This window comes from Aulonocara sp. 'chitande type north' Nkhata Bay, linkage group LG5 (genome assembly GCF_057382095.1).
Source record: "Aulonocara sp. 'chitande type north' Nkhata Bay isolate Kocher_YH1m ecotype deep benthic linkage group LG5, A_spYH_male_GT1.1, whole genome shotgun sequence".
NCBI lineage: Eukaryota > Metazoa > Chordata > Actinopteri > Cichliformes > Cichlidae > Aulonocara > Aulonocara sp. 'chitande type north' Nkhata Bay.
The window spans coordinates 17,709,034-17,734,599 of record NC_141348.1 but is presented as its reverse complement, the minus strand read 5'-3'; the positions used below and the strand labels follow the sequence as shown (position 1 = coordinate 17,734,599).

General features: G+C 43.1%; 1 protein-coding gene across 1 annotated transcript in view; it reads left to right on the top strand.

The window, feature by feature from the left end:
* Positions 1-1,459: 1,459 nt before the first annotated feature.
* rhobtb3 (Rho related BTB domain containing 3) overlaps positions 1,460-25,566 on the top strand; it is a 28,312-nt gene continuing 4,205 nt past the window's right edge. The window contains exons 1-10 of the mRNA XM_086291759.1: positions 1,460-2,055; positions 2,442-2,673; positions 3,504-3,696; positions 5,878-6,035; positions 6,316-6,424; positions 9,354-9,549; positions 9,689-9,885; positions 20,063-20,172; positions 21,459-21,564; positions 22,240-22,413. Of these exons, the coding sequence (XP_086147885.1) occupies positions 2,054-2,055; positions 2,442-2,673; positions 3,504-3,696; positions 5,878-6,035; positions 6,316-6,424; positions 9,354-9,549; positions 9,689-9,885; positions 20,063-20,172; positions 21,459-21,564; positions 22,240-22,413 (1,477 nt within the window). The 5' untranslated portion in view covers positions 1,460-2,053. The remainder of the gene's footprint in view (positions 2,056-2,441; positions 2,674-3,503; positions 3,697-5,877; positions 6,036-6,315; positions 6,425-9,353; positions 9,550-9,688; positions 9,886-20,062; positions 20,173-21,458; positions 21,565-22,239; positions 22,414-25,566) is intronic.

Genomic DNA, 25,566 nt, shown 5'->3' with positions numbered 1-25,566 from the left:
GGATACTTTTATTTGTATCCAGTATTGCATAGGTGTCAAACTCTGGCCCGCGGGCCAAATTTGGCCCGCAGCCTAATTACATTTGGCCCGCGAAGCCATACCAAATTACTATTAGAGCTGGCTTACTGGTATTATACAGCTAATATATATATTGTTTAGTATTAAGCTTTGCTTGTTCCATATTCAGTTTTTCAGCAAACCTTGTTTGAGTCCATAAGAAAAGATTCATTCTTATATCTAGAGGAAGATTTTTTTTCAATAAATATTAATGTTAGCCCGCGACTTTGTTCCAGTTTTGAATTTTGGCCCACTGTGTATTTGAGTTTGACACCCCTGCTGTAGCTCAACTGCAGGCATTAGCTGGATAAGCAAAAGAAGATGGATGGACGGATGGATTAACAATTTCACAAAGCAGGGAAAATACATACAGTTAGTGTTATTATTATCTATTTCATCACATGTCAGTAGAATTAATGTGACTTAATGCATGGCTTTCCTATACTTCACATGCAGTGCAAAAGAATGAGGCTGTAGCATTTCTTAACCATTTGATATGACGGGTCAAGGCAGCCTGTCACATTCAGATTATTTCTCTGTTTCTGTACCAGAATTGTACAATAGTGACATTGGTTGAGAGCACAAATGCTGTGGGGTATAGAGCCCCTCTGTGCATGAATGATGCTGTTCTCTAGCTGGCTTATAGCAAACTCAGTACTGTGTGACTCTTCAGATACAGTCAAGAAAGACCCATGGTTTACATGGAATAAGGGGGCAGTTTAATTACATAATCAAGTTGGGAGTCTTGACAGAAGGCAGTGGCCATTGTCTGCAGGTGGTCATTTGCAATAGGTCAAGCGGTGGGCTGTTCGTCAAGATAAAGAGCAGACTGTGGGGAAAGTGCTTAGCAGGGCCAGTGCATCTGCCAGAAGGAGAGCATGTAAGCAACACAGATTTTCAGTGTAGAAGGGCATTCAAACTCAAGCCCTGGTTTTATGTTATGCATTATTCATAATGGCTGCGAATGACCCATGAGGCTCTGATTAAGCCTTTAAGGGTCAGGCTATTCTTCCCCTCAATTCTCAGTGGATGCCCTGGAGCTTTTCCAAGAGGGCCAGCCAGATCTTATTATTACCTTTTACCTACCTCTCCCACAACAACAAAACACCTCCCGAAAAAAGGCTGGTTTAAGCATTTTAAATGTCGTCGCAGTGTCAGCAAATAGCCGGTCGCGTGCTCACTTTGGTGGTCATTATTGTTATCCCTGTCATTAACACTGAGCCCCGTGCTTCCAGCTCGAGGTAATTAACTTTTGTGTGAACGCCTGTGGAGGAGTGCGGTGACAGTGTGGGGCAGCGGAATGGTGGCAGGCGCACACACGAGCCGTGCAGAGGGGCAAAGCTGCGGTGAGGCAACAAGGTGTAAGTCCGAGTAAACAAAAACGGGTGAGGGTGTTCGTTTGTGCGCGTGTGTTGCCGCGTGTATGTCCGCGCGTGCGTGCTGCTGAGTCAGACGCGGCCGCTCACGGTTCAGTCAGCCCTCCTCTCTCTCTCTCTCTCCCTCTCTCTCTCTTCCTTCCCAGTTGTTATTTTGCTAGCGACACTTTGTTTCATCCACCGACGTCATCTATACAGTCTGGACACCGAGGCGCGAAGCTACCCTCCCTCTCCGTAGTTAATTGTTTCCTACCGACTGACAACTTGTTCGCCTGTTAGCGCACTGGCTGTCTGTCCATGGGCGCTGCTGTTTACACACTCTGCTGCTCCTCCTCCGCCGGCTGGGCTGTCCGGTGCGCCTCTGCGGTCGGTTCGGGACGGTGTCGAACTCCGCTTTTATGAATGAATAACGAGACGGGGAAATGCCCGTGACTGCGAAACTCCCCCTACAGCCGGGCTCCCGGGGGGCCAGCCACCGATGAGAGGGATTACCGACGGAGCCGAGCCGCGGCTCATTGCGGAAAAAGCGAGCCTTGACTGCAGACTGGCGTGGAAAGGCACCGTGAGAGGGAAACGGGCTCCATAGCATAAAGCAGCGGAACGAAACCGCGGTGACCACAATGTAAGTTCCTCTGGAGCTGCAACTCATTAAGGCTTATGAAGAGATGGGGCTCCTGGTTGCATGCCTTATTGATTTTTTTCAGTATATCACTGCTTGGAAAACACACAAAGATAGCGGGAATAATTTGTCCGTCTGAATTATTCTAACATAATACCCACTCAGGTGTGATAATGAAGGCCTGGGCGAGCTTCTCTTCAGTGATTTTCAGTGACATAGCCGTGATGCACTGTCTCCGTGAGAGACATGAATAATAAGGTCCAGTGCAAAGAGAGGAGCCTCCGCTCCCTCGGTGCTCTTTGATCATCACCATCATCTACCTGTGTGGACTGAAGGCACCTGTGTGATGCCTTCAGTCCACTTTCAACCACGAGTTGTCTGGCTTGCAGGTCCATCCACATCGTGGCGCTGGGCAGCGAGTGCCCCGGAGGAGTCGGTCCAGGAGATGAGATGTTGGGGCAGGGGCAGCTGCAGGGGGGGTTGCTGTGGAGCTACTTGGGTCAGGGAGCCATGGTGGGACCGTGCGACCTAGAGAGCAGTATGCACAACCCGGCTTTCATGGAGTACACCTCACGTGTCTTTGGAGATGTCACGGTAGTGGTTCGGGATTGTCCCAGCTGGGTAAGAGACAGGTGGTGTGTTTGAGTGAGCAGACTGAGAGAAGCAGAGACACCTGCATGAGTCAGCTGTTACATTATGACTTTGGCTTGTGCATGTATTTGTGCACTGTAAGTCTGATCTTCAAGTGCTATTATGGCTCTTTTCCTCTACATTTACATCCTCTTGATAGTTTATTTGTTTAAAATAACAATCTGCAAATTTTATGCCAAATCAAAGGCATTTCCAGAGTACTGTGAGAAAATGTGAGTTACTTAATGTATATGCTGTTTACTTTTCAGTCTGCTTCTGTTTCTCAGAAGATACAGCCTTCTACAACATTTCAACTTCCAGCAGCCCTTGCCTTGCAGCGCTGATTGCAGGCTTTATAAAAACGTCTCTATTCTTAGGACGCTATTTTAACATGCATTGCAGAAAAAACCTGATGAAAGAACTTTTGTTCTTAATAGCATATGCACTGTTAGGGTTTTGTATGCATCCTATTATAGGCCTGTCTAACCCCGTCAGGGGTGTTGCTGGTGGAAGTCTGTTTGTCTAATTCTGCGTCTCTGCCTTTTATTTTTAATTCAAAATGCTCAAAGCTTTCTGAAGTGTTTTTCCTTCCTAATGGGTTGAATTAAGTTGGTTTAGAGTAGCTAGCCTCATAAAGATCTCTAGGGGGTAAAGTTAAAAAACCCAGTTACACTGATGAATTTGTACTTACATGAGAGGAAGCGTTAGGTTTATATGAGGTGTGGTGAAGACAGGGGTGTAGATACATCTCTGTGTATGTCTTTGCTTGGGTCTCAGCCCTCCATCTATTTACAAATGTCATCCTTTCCTTGCCTTTCTAGGACTTGCTGGACAGCGACTGGGCCAGTGTTCGGAAAGTTCTTGAGCAGGCGGACATTTTAGTTATTAAATATTCAGTCACTGACAAGCTGGCCTTCCAGCAGGTCAGGAATGGCTATGCTCCGAGACTCCGCCCACTCCTGAGGCACTGGGGCGTGCCCGTCATCCTCGTTGCTGTGGGAGCGCGGCTGAATGGTGAGGATGCCTTTTGTTCTGTGTTTTTGTTGGAGCAGGACCTAGTTTAGTTTAGCCAACATGGCTTGCCAACCCTCCAACTGTTTATCGTTGCTGCATATGAGCTGTCACTGTACTGGATATCCTGGCAATTTCAGGTCAGCTGACTGTTACCTAAGCTGTTGGTTTTGGTTTCGGGACAGCATTATGCTCTTCTTGCTGAGATCACTCAGTGAGTCTTGTATCCTCTAGCATGTCCACACAGCAATCAGGAGGATGCTCATGATTAACTCTCCTCTTGGCTGCCTTCAGGCTGTCAGCTCACATGCTTCCCCACAGGAAACACTCCAAAGAAGTACAGTGTACAGTACAACTTTGGGGCTTTTCTGTTCCAAAAAAAAGAAGCCTTGCTTGTAGACAAGAGTTCATTGTCGTGGTGCAAAAAAAAAAAGTGCACCAGAACAGAAGTATGTGCCTTCAGCAGGATAGAGCACACATTTACAGCCTTACTGGAGGCTGCTTAACAAAATAAGCATTAACATAACACACATGTGTTGGCATCTCAGTGAGTGACCCACACCCTGTTAAAATTAAATCCTGTAAACAAGCCCATCAAATGTACCAGGTTATATTTTTAGCACGTGTGCTCAACATACTTTGAAATCCTGTCAGAGCACTGCAGCAGCGTGATCACAGTGAAAGTCAAGTCTGAAGAGAGAGAAAAACGAGAGGGGAGTGGATCACTGTAGACCAGAGCTTTTGTTTGTGTTTGTGTTTTTTTTCTTTTTCTTTTCTTTTTAGCAGCTGCTGTGAGTAGTTTCATGCAAGCCCCCCCCCCCCCCCCCCCCCCCCCCCCCCCGCCATTGTGACTGCAGAGAATGACGGCTGAGGTCTGAGCGCTTCCTGTCTTTAGACCACCTAAGGCACATCTGTGGCAGGGGGAGCGCTGCCGCACGTGCATTAATGCAGCCATTAAACCAGCGAAGAACGGAGGAGCGCAGACAGATTTATCCAAGGGCACGCACGCACACCATTGCTCGCACAAACATACCACTGATATGCCAAGTCACAGCCGCTCCGATGCTCACGCGCGCACTTACACACACTCCTTTTCCTGCTGTCACCCTTGCACTCACTCACACGCTCTCAGCCTGCCATCGTCTCTGTGTCACGCCTGTGGGTTATTAGCAATATGATTTATCCAGTGCCTCGGGACTTGGCTGTATGTCCTGCAGATTCTGCCTTTCTCTCTCCTCCTTTGTGCAGCCCTTGCTCTAGTCTTTTTTTTTCCTCCTTCAAGATAATCCCTCTAATTTTCTGTCTGATTCTGTTTCTGTGGTCTCCCTGTGCACACATGCCACAGTACAGCCAGTCCTAGTCCACGTGCCACTGCAGATTTTACACATCTATATGATCTTGCTGTACAATTACTGACCCCCCCCCCCCCCCCCCCCCCCCCCCCCCCCTCATTAACTTGCTGAAGAAATTGCAGCTTGGGGTGTGCAGCAGAAATATTTTTAAAATCCAAACGTACGCATGCATGCTTTCCCTTTTAAAAACCCTCGCTAGCTCTCTACATAGTCACCCAGAGAAAGAATTGAGGAATTGGGAAAAAGGGCGAGGCCACACCATAAAAGCCACATGTGGTTGTAGCATCTGGTTCATATGTTCTGATTTGTGAAACATGCTTTCCATTCTAGTTTAGTTTGCAAAATGTATTTTTTGCTCCAGCAGCACTGACTAACAACACAACACTTTTGCATTCTGTAAGGGCATTGTTTTTTGTTTATTATTGTTTATTTTTCTACAACTTTTTATTGTAATTATTGAGGAACATTGCTCATCTGAACAGGCTAAGTGTTTGCCATGGGAATTTCAGTCACCTGAAGGGAGGGTGTGTTTGTGACTATTTTAAATCTAATTATTTCTTAGAATCTGTTCAATTTTGCTGAGTGCCCTTCAGTGCGCTGCTACTCCTTTGTCACAGGCATGTTATTCTTTTCCACTTCCTCTGTGCTTGAGTGGTTCAGTAGAACTCACTGAGTCACACATGGATCTAGTACTGCCTTAGTAGGTTCATGCTTCTCAAAAAGGATAATGTAACATCAATAGCACATGTATTCCTTCAGATATACACACATAAACTAGTTATTAGTAAAGTGTGCATTACCTCATCCTACACTTGAATTCTACTGTTTTCAGATGAAGGCCCCCCCTGTACGTGTCCACTGTGTGCCTCTGACTGGAGCAGCTGCGTACCTCACAGTGAAGGTTTGCAGTTGTCCCGGGACTTGGGGGCCACCTATCTGGAGTTGCCCTCCCTCAACCATGTCTTCGTGGGTCGCTACTTTGGCAGCGTGGTAAGTGATGATGCAACACTGGAGTCAGAGTTGATGCTGTGGTGTGTTTTTGACTCAGCGTCCCCAAAGAAGAGAAAGACAAAAACACATCTCACGATGTTCTTTTCCTTCAAAGTAGAGTAACTCTGCGTTTCCAGATTGTAGATACAGTGTTTAGTAGGGGAGACAGTGACAGGTTGGACGTCTCGGGAAGTTATTTCTAAAGCAACAAGATGATGATGTAACTTCACTATCTTTGTACAGATTTTGAAATAACATGTATGTTGTTTGTGTTGTTTAGCTGGAGTACTTCATGATTCAGTGTCTGAAACACAAAGCCAAAGAGAGGCCAGAGAAGAGGCGAGGAAATAAAGTGAATGAACTTCGCCCCCCTCACTTAGAACAGCCAGGTCAGAGGAATACTATGCCAAGCAATGAGTTATCCTGGCTTTGTTTCAAGTGTCATGCATGCCTGCCATTTTTAATTCATTTAAGCAGATTTGTAGCCTGTGTGTGTTTTTAAAAAATATATTTCTTAATTATATATATTTTTGTCAATTGCCGTGTTTATGGTGTTTAGAAACATTCAGTGAACTGGATGGATTGTTACCTTTTGAGCTTACATAGCCATAAAAAGAGCTGAGCACAAAGGTTTTATCTGGATCAATACGCTCTGTTCCAAACTGGAAAGACAAAGAGCTAGGTAGACTACTTTTATTCACTGACATTTGAATCAATTTTAGCCTGAGCAAACAGAAGCAGTAACAGCTGAGTTCCCTGCGTTTGGTGGAGGCAGCTCAATGATTGTTCTTATGAGACTGTGGGATTACTCCTTAACCTCATCTTTTAGTGAAGCCCTCTCATGTTGTCAGTTCAGCGCTTGGTCCTGTATGTTATGTGTTTTTAATTTTTCATGCCTATTATTGAAGTTAATTATTCACAATATGTTTCCCCCAACAACAAAAAATTATCTTTATAACCAAATAAATGTGTTGATTATAATGATTTTTGTCAAGGCAATGGTGATGAGCTTCTAAAATCTAGAGCAGCGGTCCTCAACCTTTTTTGCGCCACGGACCGGTTTATGCCTGACATTATTTTCACAGACCGGCCTTTAAGGTGTCGCGGATAAATACAACAAAATAAAACTAGTACCGGTACCGAAAAAAAGAAGATTTATTCATAACACACGTGAAAAGACCCAGGAAAACCGAGTTAACGATAAAAACGATAACAAAATAACGCTGAAAACCGATAAACCCCCTGAAAACCATACATTTCACACCTGAGCCTCAACTCTCGCGGCCCGGAACCAAACAACTCCGAGGCCCGGGGGTTGGGGACCGCTGATCTAGAGAAGAGCGATCATGGATGTTTAAAAAAACAAAGAAAGACCAGACAGTTTCTCCCAGTTCTCTCTTTAAGTCGCTCACACTACAAAATGACTCAAATGGTCCATTATAAATCAAAAAGTTGCCAGTTAATTGCTGACTAATTACTTAAGATGTTATTTAGTCTTAGTCTGCTTATCTGAAATTCAGAATTTTAGATGAAATTGCAATTAAGCTGCAAAAAGCCACTCATGTTAAAAGTTCTCTCTCTCTCTCTCTCGCTTTTTTTTTTTTTTTGAGGCCCTTGCAGATTTATTGCAGACTTAATCAAACTGCGTCTTATCCAGTCACATTCTGCAAAAGACCACAAATTATGAGGAGATAAATGATCAAAAGAGGCTAAACCTCACAGAAAGGCTGACACACAGCAAACAGCTTAGACACAGCGAGTTTGATTACTGTAGAAACGCTGAAAAAGAAACGGGCTGAGCTGGAGTGCTCGGTGGCTGCATGTCTGCTGCTCTCCCTTTCTCTTAATGCTCTGCTTTTTTGGACGCTCTTTGTCCTAATTGGATACAAGAGAGTCTGATTAAAGCTGCAACTGGCTGCTGGATGTTGCCACAAACTGAAAGCTTTCTGTGCGCTGAATTTGAAACCAGGAAATTAAAAGTAACAACTCCAAGACCTCGAGTAGACGAAGTAGTCTGGTGTTGTATTCAGGGAGGGGGTTAGAATACAGAGCTGCACTCCTTGGTTCACTTTTCTTCTCCTCTCTGCTATGGCCATTCCTGCATGCAAAGTCATGCTTTTAAAAAAACCGAAACACCTGAACATATTTAACACAAACTACGCTGTTAAACCTGTGTTAAATATCGATCCGAGCAGGTTTCCGCTTTGCCTGTTTAAATCTGACTGACATTTTTAAGTGCTGCCAAAAAAATGGCAGCAAGTGCCTGCAGGATTTATTGGTGTCGTTCGACACTGCTTAGCTCCCTTTACGGTGTAGCTTACATTAACAATGACATACGGGGATTAAGAAGCGGCACAGTTGTCATGGCTAAAACAGAGCACTCATAAAAAAGGAGATGAGCTCCACAGAGGTGCAGTAAGTATTAAGCATCAATAGGAATATAATAGGCCAATGATTAGTGAAGCTGAAGCTCCCTCGCCCTGCCTTCTTTGTTCCCCTGCTCAGTGCTTTTTTACTTTTTACTAATTTGACTTCATGAATGCATGAATCACTGAGCGTGCACAGCTTTGCCTCCCATTTTTCCAAGAGACGCTTTGTTGTGTTTTTCTTCGTTGCAATTTTCTGTGTATTCACGTTTGTCATGCAGTTCACTGCAAATCGTTGTCTTTTTTTGTTGGTTTTTCCTTTTTGTGTCTTCTTCATTTATTAGATTAGTTCCAAATCTTTTTAATCCCAAAGTTTTGGGGTGTGCTGTTCATTTTAGTGTTTTATCACCAAAACAATTTAAAAGTAAAGTTGACAAATAAAGGTCAACTTCAGGTCCTTTTTCAGTCTCTGACCAGACCAGACCAGACTAGACCAGAATTTCACTGCAGCAGCCTTGAGCTACTTTCATCTTCTAAGGACTGTTATTAATGCAAAGACAAACGTACCTGGAAGCCGTTCTTTAAACATGAGCAACGAGAAAGGACAAAAATGACCTGTCTCTTTTTCTTGGCTTTAAAATCTCACTGTGCTGTTGCTGACAAGATCACTCCCTCGACCTGCATTGTACACCCCAATTTTTCTCTGAGTTGTCAAAACTCATTGCCAACAGCCTCCCAAGAAAACACAAGTACAAGTAAACAAGGCAGACTGAAGGAAAATTGAGTACACCAAATATCAATACTAAAACACTCCTGAGAGGCTTTGAACATAACAAGCCCATTCAATATTCTGTGTTATTCTTTGATATGGAGGCAAACTGAATTTCAGCAGTAATTGCTCATCATCTCTGTCCATCCTCACTCGTTTCTTTTGTTGCTCTCTTCTGTTCAGCTCGTCTTCCCCCTATTAGAGTGGAGGAGTCCAGCTTCTCCCAGGACATGCAGTGGTTGTTGGAGCGTGGCGTGCAGTTCGCCGATGTGGCTTTCTATGCCGGGGATTCTGGGAAAGAGCTGGGTTGGGCGCATGCCGCTGTGCTGTGTGCTGTCAGCCCGTACTTCAGACAGCTACTCCTTGGGCCCAAGACCAGGTAGGAGAGATATTAACCTCTTCACAGCATGGGGTTTAATATCCTATTTCACCACCTGAGTCTGTAGCCAGCGAGAGCCCAACTATTTCGGCAAACTTCTCTGTAATTGAAACATTTTCTTCTATCTCTGGTTGGACAGGGAACGTCCACAGTCGCGGTGTGTTTGCAGAGAGCGTGACGGAGGTCCCCACTCGCTGCTTTCCACCTGGGATGGGAGTATTATTGATGACATGCCGAGATCAGATGGACACCTGACGGGACGCCTCACTCGTCTGGTGGTGAAGGACCCCCTGCTGTGCATGTGCTTGTGGGAGACTCTCATGTTCATTTATAGAGGTAAAAACCTCCATCCAAAGAAAGATTTGTTGCTGTTATCCTAAATCTGCTGTTATGTATCTTTATAGAAAATGCCATCATGTCCATTTATCCAATTTAACAGCCACTTGTAAGCTCTCGAGGTACTGAATGTGGAAATCCACCTGATTCCTAGTGTGACTGAATGAAATCGAACAATTTGACAAATTAGCTGATGGATGTTTTCTAAGGTCAAAGAAAATGAAACGCTATATCACAAACCTCTCTTTTTCCAAAAGAAAGAGAAGTGGTGTGATATCCTGTACTGTATGTGTTGTACCAGCTGACAGAAAACTCACAGGCCTCACAGACGTAGCTGCAGACTGAAGATTAAAGGTTCTGTAATCTGAAAAATCCCTTCTTTGCTAGGAAACTGTTCTGGGTACGCTTTGGATACATTGCTCATTGCTCGTATTAGTAATATATAGACAAAAGCAAAATGCATGAAGGTAAATGGTTGACAGGAAGAGGGTTTTGTTTTTTTGTTTTGTTTTGTTTTCCTTACCTTTAATTTATAGTCTGATTATCTTAGAAAGGCTTCATTACCCCACACAACCCTGAATTAGTGAAGAAGATGGATGGATGTGTGATTGGGCATTAAACTAGTGTTGCTGTAAATGTACAGGCACCTATATTAGTTAGAAAAGCTATTTATAAGCAGTAACACTGATAACAAGTCTAGTAAAGCAATTATTATTAGGACTGACATAGCTATCATGATGTCACTCATTCGTTTCTGGAGTGTGCATTTATGCTGGAGTATTGGCAGCTGCCATGCTGTTTTTTTGGTGCCAGAAATGACCGTATTTGGATGAGAGGTTGGAGAATTAAGTTATAATCTAACACTAGTCAGCTTGGTTGGCAAGCTGCATCCTTAAAGTGTACAGATGCTCAAATACAGACATGTACTATTTAGTGCTAAGCAACAGACTAAGAAAATATTACAGTTTCACACGGCATTATGAACACAGGCCAAAGATGAAAATGTTGTTAGCATTACTAAGGGGGCAAATTTTTCTGGCTGACTGGCCAGGGGCGGGCAGCTGAAGGGAGTTTTGTTCTCGCAGATTTGCTGGATGAGGATTTGTGGCAGATTTGTATAGTTTATGCATCAGAGACTGTTCAATAAACTATGGATATAATTTTGAGAGATGTTTGCAGACAGTAAATTTAAAATAACAAACGTTGGAGCCTGGTTTGATTGCACCATTGCTTGGCAGGATTCTTAGTCTTCATCTCTTGGTTGGCTTTTCCTGTGCTTGTGAAAGATAGAGGCTCACCATAATCTGATGGATTTTAACCATCATGACGTTTTATTGTGGTGTAAAGTAGGTAGCTGATCTATAGTGTCATTCCTCCAGCCATGCTGCTAGTGTGGCTGAATAAAATGAGAGTTTTTTGGTAATTAAGAACAGTTATACTAGACTGCAATCTAAATACTGTGGTGTAGTTTGTGTTGCTAAATAATTTCTGTGTTAAAAGCTGGACCAGCTTAAATGGAAACAACAGATAAACCACAGACGAGCCTCTCATCTCAGCCGATTAGCGGCCTGTGATTTCGCCAGCATCGAGTTGCCCAAACGGACACCCTGGCAGCAGGATGACATGCACAGAAAGTGCCAAACAGAAATTGGAAATCAGAAAAGACAAAAAAGTGTCTCCAAGCATTGGAGTCCAAACAAAGTACTTTATCCAGATAAAACTCAGTCATTTCACTTCCATGGCGCTACATGATTTCTGGAAAGTGCACATTGAAATGATTATTTTTACTGAATACTACAGGCTTATTAATATTTGATCCATTGTATACATCCATCCATCCATTCGCTTCCGCTTATCCTTTTTCAGGGTCGCGGGGGGCGCTGGAGCCTATCCCAGCTGTCATAGGGCGAGAGGCGGGGTACACCCTGGACAGGTCGCCAGTCTGTCGCAGGGCAAACATACAGGGACAGACAACCATTCACACTCACATTCATTCGCACATTCACACCTAGTGACAATTTGGATTATCCAATTAACCTATCCCCACAAGCTGCATGTCCTTGGACGGTGGGAGAAAGCCGGAGTACCCGGAGGGAACCCACGCAAACACGGGGAGAACATGCAAACTCCACACAGAAAGACCCCGGCCTGATGTTGGAATTGAACTCAGGACCTTCTTGCTGTGCGGCAACAGTGCTAACCACCGTGCCCCATTGTATACATTTATGACATATTTAAACAATGCAGTCCTGTAGTGATATTTTTTTATGTTGCCAAAGCCAGTGCTGCATCCTTGATGTTTCCTGTTTTGCTAATTTAGACACATTAGGTACATTACAACTGGAGCAAAAATAGCTGGACTGACATTCACAGGAAGGGAAATCTATTCCCTAATAGCAGTTACTCTTTTTCTAATAATTTAGATGTGATGATTAATGGTCCTGTGGCAGCAGAAGGCAGTTTTCCTGCTGCTGGGCCTTGTCCAATGTTCCATTACGCCGAGGAACAGAAGTCAGTCAAGTTGAAAGTACTTAATAGCAAGCAACTGTAGTATTTTAATCTAGGACCAGATCAATCATTTTGTAGTAGTGTGATCTTGAACTCCTTTCTGGAGCTACGCTTGCACTTCCCTTGGCTCCCTCAGGACATGTGTGTGTCTTTTGTCTCTCTCGTAGCGTATTTCTATTAAACATTATGGAATGACAGCAGGAGGGGTTGGCACACTGGTACACCATTGTAATTGTGAATGTGATTAGCTGATAGAGTCAGACTCTGCCACCTGTTCCTGGGGGCTTATATTTACATCAAGAAATGATAAAGTGCACCTGTCTTGTATAATTTCCAATGCCATCTATTAGGTTGCTCTCACGGACTAAGCATGCAAGCACAAAACATCCGAGGCACTGTAAACACTGAGGCAGTTGCATCCAGTGTGTTCTCGAGTCGGGTGTGAAGCCAGTAAAACAGGCATGCAATATTTTCTTCAACTTTAGCAATGTAATAAAAAAATCTTCTCGCTCCCACAGCTTAGAGTCTGTGGTGCTGTGCCTGCTGCATGTCAGCTCGCAGTGCCTGCTAGCTGGCACTTCAACACAGGCTGCACGGTGTGCACAAATCCTTATGGCAAAAAAAGCTGTGCAAACATCTGATTCCTGGCTGCCTGTTAACGTGCATGTGAGTCGCGTTGATGCTCTGACACACAAACAAATCAACAGCAGAAGTAGACACACAAACACGTAAGCTGAGAGTGTATGCGGCTGGTGGAGGGTAAGCAGAGGAGGGAAGAAGATTATAGAGTTAGACTGATTCTCTCTGAGTGACTGTCTGAATAAGAATAAGAAAACCAGCAGTTGAAATAAGGGGAGGGCAGTGTGTGTGTGTTCATGTGTACATAGTCCTTGTGTGTTTGTGTGGATATTTTTTGAGTAAGAGAGGAGGAAGATGGGATAGTGTGGAGTGGAAAAACTGGGACCAAGGGGAAAATGAGAGGGGAGAAGAAAGTAAGACCCTGCTCATCTGTAGATAATGTGATGGTAAAAAGCTGAGCACTACCGTTAGTTTGTGTGTGTGTGTGTGTGTGTGTGTGTGTGTGTGTGTGTGGGGGGGGGTGCTTGGAGAGAATAGCAGGAGGAATGTGTGCGTGTGCTGAGTGGACTAGGAATACCCTGTTTTCATAAAAGACTGCAGGGAGACGGTGTTAAGTCTCGTGTAAAAATTGACTAATGTTAACCTTCAAAATGGTGGGTCTCACTGTATGTTTAAAGCAGCTGACCTCATATACCGAGTGTGTGCTAGTGTATTTTCTTGAATTGGCTAATCAGATGTGAATGAGCGTCTTCTTTGCCCACAGAAACATTCAGAGCTCAGCGAGCCAATATTTGTTCATTTGCAGTAAATCCACAACAAGCTGTACTTTGCCTTTCCAGAGATGGGATAGATATTTTTTTTTTGACTGTGATTCAACAACTGGCAGTTGTCGCTTATTTTATTTGGCTTTCCAGAGCTAATTTGCATAACAATATATCATGTATCAGTAAACACACACACCCATGGTGTTATTCCAAACTTGGGGTTTTTGTCACATGAGTGTGAATGGACAGTCACAGAGGCCATGACTTTGCTTGTGTGATGTTAACACTGTGAGACTCTGTCTCCTTGTGTATTGTGCTGCTGTACTATTGAATTTGTCACTTGGTTGGTGTGGTGTGTATGTGCATGTTTAACACGTTTAGTACATGTCTGTGACACAGATGTGTGTGAGTGTGTGTGTGTGTGTGTGTGTGTGTGTGAGGACATTCAGGACCAGTTGTTTTTTAGGGCATCTTATCTCAAATTATCTTAGAAGTTTGATTTGCTGACCTTGCTGCTGTGTTATTCGAATTTAGTTGAAGTTAAACTTAAGAGCCAGGAATGAAACTTCTTGGAAATGTCTTTGTGATTGTTTTTTTTTAATTGTTTACACATGATTTCTTCTCCAACTTGTTTGCCTGTCCACTTTTTGTCTATTTGAATACATAGTCTTGGTGTCCAGTTGCGTCACGTAAAAGCACGACAGCGCTTGAGCTAATCTCTCGGCCTGTGTTTGAGGTGTCTGCACCACACAGTTTCATTATCCGGCCCCGCTTGTTGAGGTAATCCCTCTATCAGGCCAAATACCATCATTATGAACTAATGATGAGCTAAATCCTGACCAGACCAGCTCCCTTCTTTCCTCGACAGCCTGTTTATGTCCCAGTGAGACAGAGTGTGCCACCCCAATCAAGCTACAGGAATGTTTTGCGTTTATAAAGCATCTACAATTTAAGATTGTAGTACACTGCAATGAAATCCAGCTGTTTTCTCCAGATGTCTCAGCTGAGGAAGCAGCATGAAGAATTTTATTTGTTTTTCTGCAGTTTTGTGCATTTTTATGTTTAGGTTTATCACGTTCATCAGTGCTGATAATTACTGGGTCGTTATATTTTACATCCTGTTTTATAGAAACCTCTGTGCATTAAACCCTGACAATCTGTTCTCGCCCTTGTTTACTGTTGAGCGATCATTTTCAGCTGCATTAGTGGTGTGGCTATGAATATTTTGGCGCATTTATGTGTTTGTTTGGTTGGTTGGTTGACCTCTTAGGTCCAGGGTGAAATATCTGCAACTGCTGAATGGATTGTCATGATTTCTTTTGCAGACATTCAAATTTTCCACATGGTGACTCAGTGTGACTTTGGCAATCTCTTGTGTTTCTTGTTACTCCCACAACAGATTTTCACAACAGCTACTGAACATTTCTGTCAATGCTTCTTTTCCTTTTAATTGAAAGTTAGGCATCACCCAGTCAAAATGTCCAGTGTGTGTTTATCATAAAAAAAAATGAGATTCTCATCAGATACAGCTGCACTTTGTGCTTAGTCCTGTTTAGTATGCACACATGGAAACCGAAGATACAGTGGCTTGCAAAAGTATTCGGCCCCCTTGAACTTTCCCACATTTTGTCACATTACAGCCACAAACATGAATCAATTTTATTGGAAGTCCACGTGAAAGACCAACACAAAGTGGTGCACACGTGAGAAGTGGAACGAAAATCATACATGATTCCAAACATTTTTTTACAAATAAATAACTGCAAAGTGGGGTGTGCGCAATTATTCAGCCCCCTTTGGTCTAAGTGCAGTCAGTTGCCCATAGACATTGCCTGATGAGTGCTAATGACTAAACAGAGTGCACCTGTGTGTAATCTAATGTCAGTACAAATACAGCTGCTCTGTGACGGCCTCAGAGGTTGTCTAAGAGAATATTGGGAGCAACGACAGCATGAAGTCCAAAGAACACACCAGACAGGTCAGGGATAAAGTTATTGAGAAATTTAAAGCAGGCTTAGGCTACAAAAAGATTTCCCAAGCCTTGAACATCCCACGGAGCACTGTTCAAGCGATCATTCAGAAATGGAAGGAGTATGGCACAACTGTAAACCTACCAAGACAAGGCCGTCCACCTAAACTCACAGACCGAACAAGGAGAGCGCTGATCAGAAATGCAGCCAAGAGGCCCATGGTGACTCTGGACGAGCTGCAGAGATCTACAGCTCAGGTGGAGGAATCTGTCCATAGGACAACTATTAGTTGTGCACTGCACAAAGTTGGCCTTTATGGAAGAGTGGCAAGAAGAAAGCCATTGTTAACAGGAAACCATAAGAAGTCCTGTTTGCAGTTTGCCACAAGCCATGTGGGGGACACAGCAAACATGTGGAAGAAGGTGCTCTGGTCAGATGAGACCAAAATGGAACTTTTTGTCCAAAATGCAAAACGCTATGTGTGGCGGAAAACTAACACTGCACATCAGTCTGAACACACCATCCCCACTGTCATATATGGTGGTGGCAGCATCATGCTCTGGGGGCGCTTCTCTTCAGCAGGGACAGGGAAGCTGGTCAGAGTTGATGGGAAGATGGATGGAGCCAAATACAGGGCAGTCTTGGAAGATTGAGACTGGGGCGGAGGTTCACCTTCCAGCAGGACAACGACCCTAAACATAAAGCCAGGGCAACAAGGGAGTAGTTTAAAACAAAACACATCCATGTGTTAGAATGGTCCAGTCAAAGTCCAGATCTAAATCCAATCGAGAATCTGTGGCAAGATCTAAAAACTGCTGTTCACAAACGCTGTCCATCTAATCTGACTGAGCTGGAGCTGTTTTGCACAGAAGAATGGGCAAAGATTTCAGTCTGTAGATGTGCAAAGCTGGTAGAGACAGACCCTAAAAGACTGGCAGCTGTAATTGCAGCAAAAGGTGGTTCTACAAAGTATTGACTCAGGGGGCTGAATAATTACGCACACCCCACTTTGCAGTTATTTATTTGTAAAAAATGTTTGGAATCATGTATGATTTTCGTTCCACTTCTCACGTGTTCACCACTTTGTATTGGTCTTTCACTTGAATCAATTTTATTGGAATTCCATGTTTGTGGCTGTAATGTGACAAAATGTGGGGAAGTTCAAGGGGGCCGAATACTTTTGCAAGCCACTGTAGTAAATGATACCTTCTAAACATCAGCATGCAAGACTTTGTAAGCACGTTAGCATGCTCATGTTGGCATTTACCTGAAAGGAACATTGTGCAGTACAGCATGTGAAGAACAGGTTCACAAATTAAACTAGTATCTTATATATCCATCCATTTTTGTATCAAATTATCCAGTTCAGAATCATGGGGGCTTGAGCCTATGCCAAATGACTTTTGGCGAGAGGTAGGGTATAGCCTCGACAGACACGGACAACCACACAGTCTCACAATCATACCTAGAAAGGCCTGAGCTCACCAGCAGGTTTTTATCAGAAAACCTCTTGTGATTAGGCGACAGTTCTACCTACTGCACCGCTGTGCTCCTCTTTTACTTCTGTCACTTGTGATTTAACTGTAATATTAGAATAGAATAAAATAGCCACTTATTGTCATTGTACATGTACAACAGAATTATAAGTGCTCCACACCAAATGTGCAGGAATAAAATATAAATAATGAGACTACAGAAATAAATAACAAATGGGAGAAATGTATAAAATCAAGAAGAATATATACAAAACAATAGAAAGACGCACATTGGAGAGCAAAGTGCTTTAAAGCAGTGCAAAAGGACTTGGTCTGAGTATAGAGTCTGTATATGAGTGGCCAGCGTGATGAGGGTTACACAGACAATGGCTCACACTGGTGAGGTGGGTGGGCAGGGGTGGGGGAATAGTGTTTGTTTACAGCGGAAGGAGCTGTTTGTGAGTCCGGAGGTGTGGGACCCGATTGACCTGAGGCACCGACCAGAGGGCAGCGGGTCAAACAGGTTGTGGGTGCATGGGGTCACCTGTGATGGGCTTGGTTTTCCTGAGACTGGAGGATCTGGCGATGGCCTCTAGAGGTGGTAGAAAGCAGCAGAGGATTTTTGGGGGAGGTGTTAATTACCCTCTGTGCAGCCTTCCTCTTCTCAGTTGTGGCCCCTACGTAACAAACGCCCAAGCAGTAGGAGAGGATGCTCTCCACTGAGGAGCGGGAGAAGGCCAGCAGGAACGTCTGGTCCAGGTTTTTCTTCCTCAGGACACGGAGGAAGTGCAGCCACTGTTGGGTCTTCTTTACTGGGGCGTTTGTGTTTTGGATCCAGGTGAGATCAGCAGACATGTGGGTGCCCAGAAACCTGAAGGCAGAAACAGATTCCACCTCTTCTCCGTTTATAATGACAGGGGAGTGGACCTGTCTGTGCCTCCTGAAGTCCATTATGAGTTCTTTTGTTTTAAGGACATTCAGCTTCAGGTTATTTTCTACCACTGTATGTGTCACCGTGCCATATGCTGTCTCATCTCCATCAGAGATGAGACAGCAGCATACTTGACTACGACGTTTGTCGGGTGGGTTGATGTACAGGGCGTACAGTAGGGAGAGGAGAGGTGGGGATTGGTGAGGCCTGATTGAGGCTGGTTGGTGAGGAAATCTTTGATCCAGGTGGCAGGGGGAATCTGAAGGTCCAGTTTGGGAGTGAGGATGTCTGGGATTATGGTGTCGAATGGTTCACGAAGAGCATCCTCACTTAGCTTTTCCTGTTCTTCAAATGGCTAAACGCTCTGTGGAGTGTGATGGTGATGGCATCCTCTGTGGACCGATTTGCCCTGTAAACAAACTGGTGGAGGTCAAGGGAGGGGGGAGACAGTCTCTGATGTGCTGAGACACTATCCGTTTAAAACACAGATAGTGTCTCAGACGTGAGGGCTATAGGTCTGTAGTCATTGAGGCTGTCTATACCAGCCACATTTGAAAATGCTTTGATTTTTTTTTTTAAGCATGTCTAGTACCTTTTCTGATTTGTATGGACTATGCCAATATTTCTATACAGGAAGACAGAGTGATATGAACAGAGGGTACAACTTTCAATTGTGTGCTTTTACATTTATGTCTCACCAGACTTATATAGCATGTGCAGAGAAGACTTTTAGTGGTCCTCAAGACTGATATGCTGCAGCATTGTGTTGAGGTCTGATTAACAGACTGGAGTGGTGGCTCACCTTTTTAACAAAAGGAACTGGAGAGTATGCTCCAAATTTTGGGATCACACTCCTGGGCCTCTCAGGAAGTCTGTGCTGGAGTAATGGAGAGGAAATCCACTGATAAGTTGAACCTCAGATCCAGGAGAAACAATGAGGTTTTGCTCATTGGTCACTGTATCAGCTCTTCACCCTCTCAATGATAATTGAAGGTCTGTGGGAGTTTGCCCAGCCAGTGTACATGGACTTGTATTATTGGATTGGATTGTTTCTCAGGGTAGTCTGTGGGGAGTATGCTGGTAGCATGGGCTATTGAACCTGTTGTTAAAGGCTATTTGGTCCATGAGTGGCTGGGTGTATTTTTATTTGTTCAATAAGGTCGATTGCTATACAATACAGTTCTGAACACTGTAGGTTCTTTACTTGCTGCAAAGAACCTACAAAATGTTAAATGTGGATGCTTCAACAAATGTGTAGCCTGTGAAAACAGAAGATGGCAGATCACTAATTTAATATGTGACTAAATGTAAAGTAAAATGTAAAAGATGGTCCCATTCACTCCTTCAGTACCAGACTTATGTCTTGAATAAAGGTCAGAAAAGTGTTAACTTTTTGATATGAAATGTCATCACTTCATAATTTTCTCCTATTAATCATTTGTGTAAAACTTTGCCATATTAATTGACCTTCATTAATTGTTGAATTATGGCCTAAAATGTGTTTTGTGAGATCACAGTGACCTTTAAATACCCAAATCAAATTTTTTACCCAGAAGTCCAAGTGAGTTGAGGGCATTTTGGACTTGTGTGGACTCTAGGCCCAGCTCTTCCTGCCACCAGGTACACTGACGTAAATGAAAGTAAAATATGAATTACTAACCAGGTAGTTTGAAGGCAGATTTACGATTTGTTCTACAAATGCCTTTTTTATTCACTGTTTCTGAGTTTGCTGGGTGGAATCTGGACTGGGCTCCCCACCCATAATGACAACAGATTACATAAACAGAAAAATTTTAGAACAAGCCAACTTTGACAAAAACAGGCCTCAAGTGTTTGGTGTAAGGTATGTGGGTGGTCAGAGCACAGTGCCAGCTAGAAAAGTGTTTGCCTGTGTGTTTCTGTAAACTATTGTGGATCCATAGAATTGGGTTGTTTGTGGATGTTTTGTAGGAGCGTGGGAGTGGGACCACCTCCAGGAGGCCCTGGATGAGAAGCTGAAGAATTCTCTCGCTGTGGCTCAGCTTATAGACCGAATACGATCCCTCATCGGCAGAGAAAGGGTGAGGACAAATTTCGCAATAATAAAAATCTTGTTTAAGGCTCGACTGTGTGTATGACACCGATACTGGTCTGTCCTTAATAAACAGGTTAAATAACTTTAATGTGTTAAATCTGCTCTTTGAATGTATAACATGTGTTTTGCATTTGCAGACTAAGAGTGCCTTAATTAGTGCGACTTGTTTGGAAACAGCACAGTAATAATGTTGCTATAATTAGAATATTTACATAATTACTGCCTGTAATCACCTCTCGGATACTGTGGGAATTAGCAGAAAGTAAACAAGAGATACCCTCCAAGGAGCAAAAAGCACAACACAAGAACACATGCACACTAAAATTATTTTAGAAACTGCAGCGTCACGCCTGTAATGTGTAATTGCAGCTGCTCAGAGAGCATGACATGGCTCTATGTTACAAAACAGCAGGCTTTAATATTTAGAGTGGGATAAAGAGATGTGACATGGCTGTGTCTGACAAGCCTTTGGCACCACGCATAGTCTACCAACCCATCTGGATAGGACTAGTTCTACCTGAGGCGGTGCTGGGATGAGCTGACACACCGAGACGGCTGGGCCACTTTAACGCAATGAGATAGCCTAATGTCTTGTCATGATTTGATCGCATCATCTCCAGCACCTCCGGGGAATCTGACTCTGTGAGACCTGTATAAATTAATTTCCCATAAGTTTTCCATGAGCTTTGATTGATTTATGAAATTTTAAGCCTCTTGATTTTGTTTCTGCCTCCAACTTGAACTGTGTGTGTTGATCTTGCTCTCTGTCTCACTCTCTCACTGTGAAATTATGGAGTTCTTTGCGCTTCAGTTGACTGAGAAAGGTCACATAGTGGAAATGGGATGCTTTGAAGGCACTCTACTGTGGACTGAAATCCATGTGTGCACATACACTTTGCAAAAAGCACAAACACACACACACACACGCATTGACAGATTTTCTTATTCCACCAGTTTCACCCGCTGTGCAGTACAGAATACATGAACGTGTTGATAACAGACAGTTTGGACTGCCGTCTGCTTCTCACTGTGTTCTGTGTTAGCCAGTTCCACTCATGACATTCTTGGCATTGCAGTTCGAGCATGTTTGGGTACTGCTAAGCAAGACTGGCAGAGACGGCATTAGTATTCCACAGGGGATGTGGGATAGATGCACAGAATGGCAATTGTGCTGGTAACGAGTACCTGATATGCAGCAGAGGAATTTCAACTCTCACTGGCCGATTCTTCTGTCTTCTTCTCCACTGTTTGTGCGTTTGTGTGTGTGTGCAGGGCACCAGGGACACACCGAGTGCGAGGGCAGCTCAGCTTGGTCCCCAGACTCTCGTCAACCTCTTCAATTCTCCTCTATACTCTGATGTCATCTTCATGGTGCAAGGTAAGTTCACGTTGATCCTATTAGACACACCCACATTTACAAATGCATGTAACACAGCAGAACAAGGTCATATTTTATTGCCGTGATTGAATTAGGATCTCCGTCCCTGGCCCGATCATCCATTTGGAGACAAAATAAGATCAAATAGCCCCAGCAATGGGCTCTCTTTCATTCTGGTCGTGTTTCAGCTCAGCAGAATCTCTTTTGCATTCAGCATTTCTCTATGAAATCGAGAAATTTAGAAATAATGCTAAAAAGCCTCTCCTAATCAATATTTATCTCATAAAAATTGCAGCCAGCTTTTCTTGTCCTTGTGCCCTTGAGCTGTGCGCTAAACTTCATGGAGGTCATGGAGAAAATCTGTCTTGTTAATGGTACTCGATGATGAGACTTGTGTCATTGAGAGGTTGTACAATAATTTCCTGTTCATTTAAATGGGCAGTTGTGACCGATCACTCATTAAAAGCCGAAATTACATTTATACTCTACACTTCTGCTATATTAGCAGGAATGTCTGACTGAAGTCAGCTTGTGTTCATGGCGGCTATTGAAGTTTCTCATGCCGATGCATCAAGATGAAACATGTTACTCACAAACACTTCACACTCTGTGGCTGCCGAAAGGCTTCATAGAAACTTCAACTTTACATGTTAATTTTCCACACGTGTGATTTAGGGAGTGTGCTGCCAGCCCACCGGGCAGTGTTGGTGGCCCGCTGTGATGTCATGGCCGCCATGTTCAGCGGGAAGTATGCAGAGGCTCGTAGCCGAGTGGTGCCCATCCACGGCGTCTCCTCAGACACTTTCCTGTCTTTCCTCGAGTACCTCTACACCGACTCCTGCTGTCCTGGTGAGTTTCCTTCACTTAGTCAGCAGCAGGCATAGCTGCACTGGTATGACCACTGTCTCGTTGTACACAGTAGGATGAATGATTAAGGTGGCTAAATATGGGAAACTAGCCCTAGATATTGCTTCCATTTAACGGGGGATGATAGATCTGAACAGAGATTTGCTTGATTTTTGAAAGAGATGAAAGTCCCGAGTCTGATCAGTGTAATGATAACAGCCCAGCAACAACTGGAAATGGAAATAATCAGCGTTACCAGTCATAAAACACTCGAGAGAGGTATGTCAGCTTCTCTTCTGGGCTCCGCTTGCTCAACACAAACCAAAACTAAAGTGCAGATGACAAGTCCCATCAACCATCTGTGTGACTGCCACATCCTGCCAGTGTTGTTCTCAGGAGGTGCTCTGAAACCAGCGCTGAGCTTAAAATTAAATTAGATTTACTGATGACAAAATCAACTCTTGGCATCACTGCTCTTAATGGTGCCAAATCACGGCCCCAGACGTCTTGTTTTTGTTTTCCTGTCGCTATGTGACACGCTGTGTGTTATGTCTTCAAAGTAATTAGTGCTGGTAATTCTCTCTGGTGACGGTGGTGAGCTTTAGGAAGGAATAGAAATAAAACACACTGGAGGCACTTCTACAACATTAATTGCTGCATTAAGCAGTATTTTTAGAACTTACTCCCTATCATTATAAAAACTTTATCTTAAATATTGGACTTTTTGCTGCTTCTTCTTCTTCTTTTGTTTGAACAGATTGTATATAAACCTTTTGGAATAAGATATGAATAAACACTCATACATTTTTATTCAAATTCTAAAATGCCTTCGTCACCATATTTATGTGATATTCAGGCTGGCTCTGCTCCATGTTTGCAACTCTCAGCTTCTGGGTCAGTTAAAACATTTTGTAACTTGTGTTTTATTCTTCTTATTTATGAGTTTTTCTGCCCCCTAATGTTAAAAGATCAGTCGGTGCAGCTGTGAATAAGTGTGTTTGCTGGGGTCTCTAAAGCAGCTTGTATCTAATCTGGACCTTATGAATACAAATTGAGAAAGAATAATGTGCTACGTTCATTGATTAGAAGTATAAAAATGATCACTTTAATGTATAGTTGCAGAGTGATTTACTGCAACACTGACTGTCACCCTCCTTTGTAGCATTATATAACAAAGCTGCTGAATAGACAATGCAAAACTTCAGAATAATCAGCTTTGAATAACAAGCTCTCTGCAGCTCACAATCCCATTATTCTGTGGCGTGAGATCTTTTGGTTAAAAAAAATAAATTAAATGATGAAAAAAATTCAACAAGCAGTCCTTATGATCCAGCTTAGATCAGGGTATGATAAGCAAGCTTTCTCCAGAGATACAGCTCCAGGTTGAGTCATGGGAACAGGAAATTAAAGACATGAAACTGCTTCAGAGGCTGCAGCCGCTGTAGTGTTATGTAAGAGCTCGGCACTCAAGGTCAAATCAAGGTAATTCCACCAGTAGCAACAACAACAACAAAAAAAGAAAGAAAGAAGAAGGGTGTGAAATCAAAAGTAAAGAACCATCAGAGTATTTCCCTGTGTTAAACAATGTATACTGTACATATGAGGGATGCTGTGTTAATGTTCATTTGGGTGATTGTGCAGTGACATAGAACAAACCCTCTTGTTTTGCTGCTGCTCAGCTGCGTCCTGTCAGGGACGCACGCGGAGGATCAGCGCTCACGAGTGAGTGAAGGATGCTGAAGGTGGTGTTTGACATAAACGGCGGGAATCTGTTTGCATCAGGGGTAATTTAATTTGACATTTTGACATTACAGAAAAAGATCGACACCGCTTGTTTCGTGCTTGCTGCATGCAAGCATGTAATTTGACAGCACAAAAAGAGCGATGAGTAATTATTTATTTGAGCATTAAGTGATTTGACTAAGGAGCTTTATTTAAATTCACAGCCGGCTGAGATTTGATGTTAATATCTGATGATGAAATGTGTACACTGTGGTGCAGTCTGTGTTGCACCAATACAAAAATGGCAAGCTGGAGCGAGTATATAATGGGTGTTAAGGATGTTAAACAAGTTCTGAATTAATACACATTTGTTTGTATTCTTGGGTTGTGATTAAAGAGCTTCATTTAATTATTTGTCGATATTTTGCCTTTAAAATTTCCCATTATGATTATTTATTACTCTCTTTGTTGTAGCCCCCTCCGGTTTTTGCAGTCATCTCTTTATACATGCAGCAGTCACAAAGCAACTTTCTCATTATTTTGAGGTTCTACATGTGCACCTATGGCCGACCCTTAAAATAATTTGACTCTTTAATCCAGCTAGTCGCCAACCTTGTGTACAGCTCGGCAGGTAGGACAGCCGCATACTTCTCAGAAATGTGGCTTACGTGCTAAGAGCTCAACAAAAAAGGGAGGGGAACAGGTTTCAGATTGTCCGATCCATCGACTGTATGTGTCTAAGCTTTTTTAATCACTTTGCCACCACCCCCAAGCCCAGACGCGCTGCAGTGGCCGCCTCAAGCTCATCCTAAAAGACACATTTTTGGTTAAATAAATGTGATGATAAACAGGAAAAAAAAATCACTTTGCCAGTGCTTGGCTAACATTTGCACATTGCAAAACAATGAGAACAAACTCATGTCAGAGGAGTTTTCACATGCAATCCTTTGTCTACTCTGTTTCTACACTGTGTTCATAATTAAAGGTAAAAAAAACTGTTGGAATGACAGTTGATTTAAAAAAAAATCAGATCTATATGTGCAACAAGTATTTGCATGGATGTGAATGAAATCCATCTGTAGAACTAAAACAAAAGTGTGGTCTTTAAAATGAAATCAGTCTTATGAAAGATCCTAAAATGCTTTGAGAGAAATGACAGAAACAGCAGAGCTGAGTGATCATTTTTGAGCTGTGTGCAGTTTTACTGTTTTGGGAGCAGCTGAGCATTCAACCGTATCACTCCTGTCTGTGCTGTGCAAATGCAAACCAAACCATGTCAAATAATGTTGAGTTTAAATTCTGCTGGAAGTGGTTTGGACTGATAGCACTTATGTGTTAGAAATCTGCTCTTCAGATTCTAATTGTGTGTAAAATAGACCCAAATCGGTTTTATTGTGACAGTGTTTGATTGATTTAAGCTCATTGTGGTGCTTT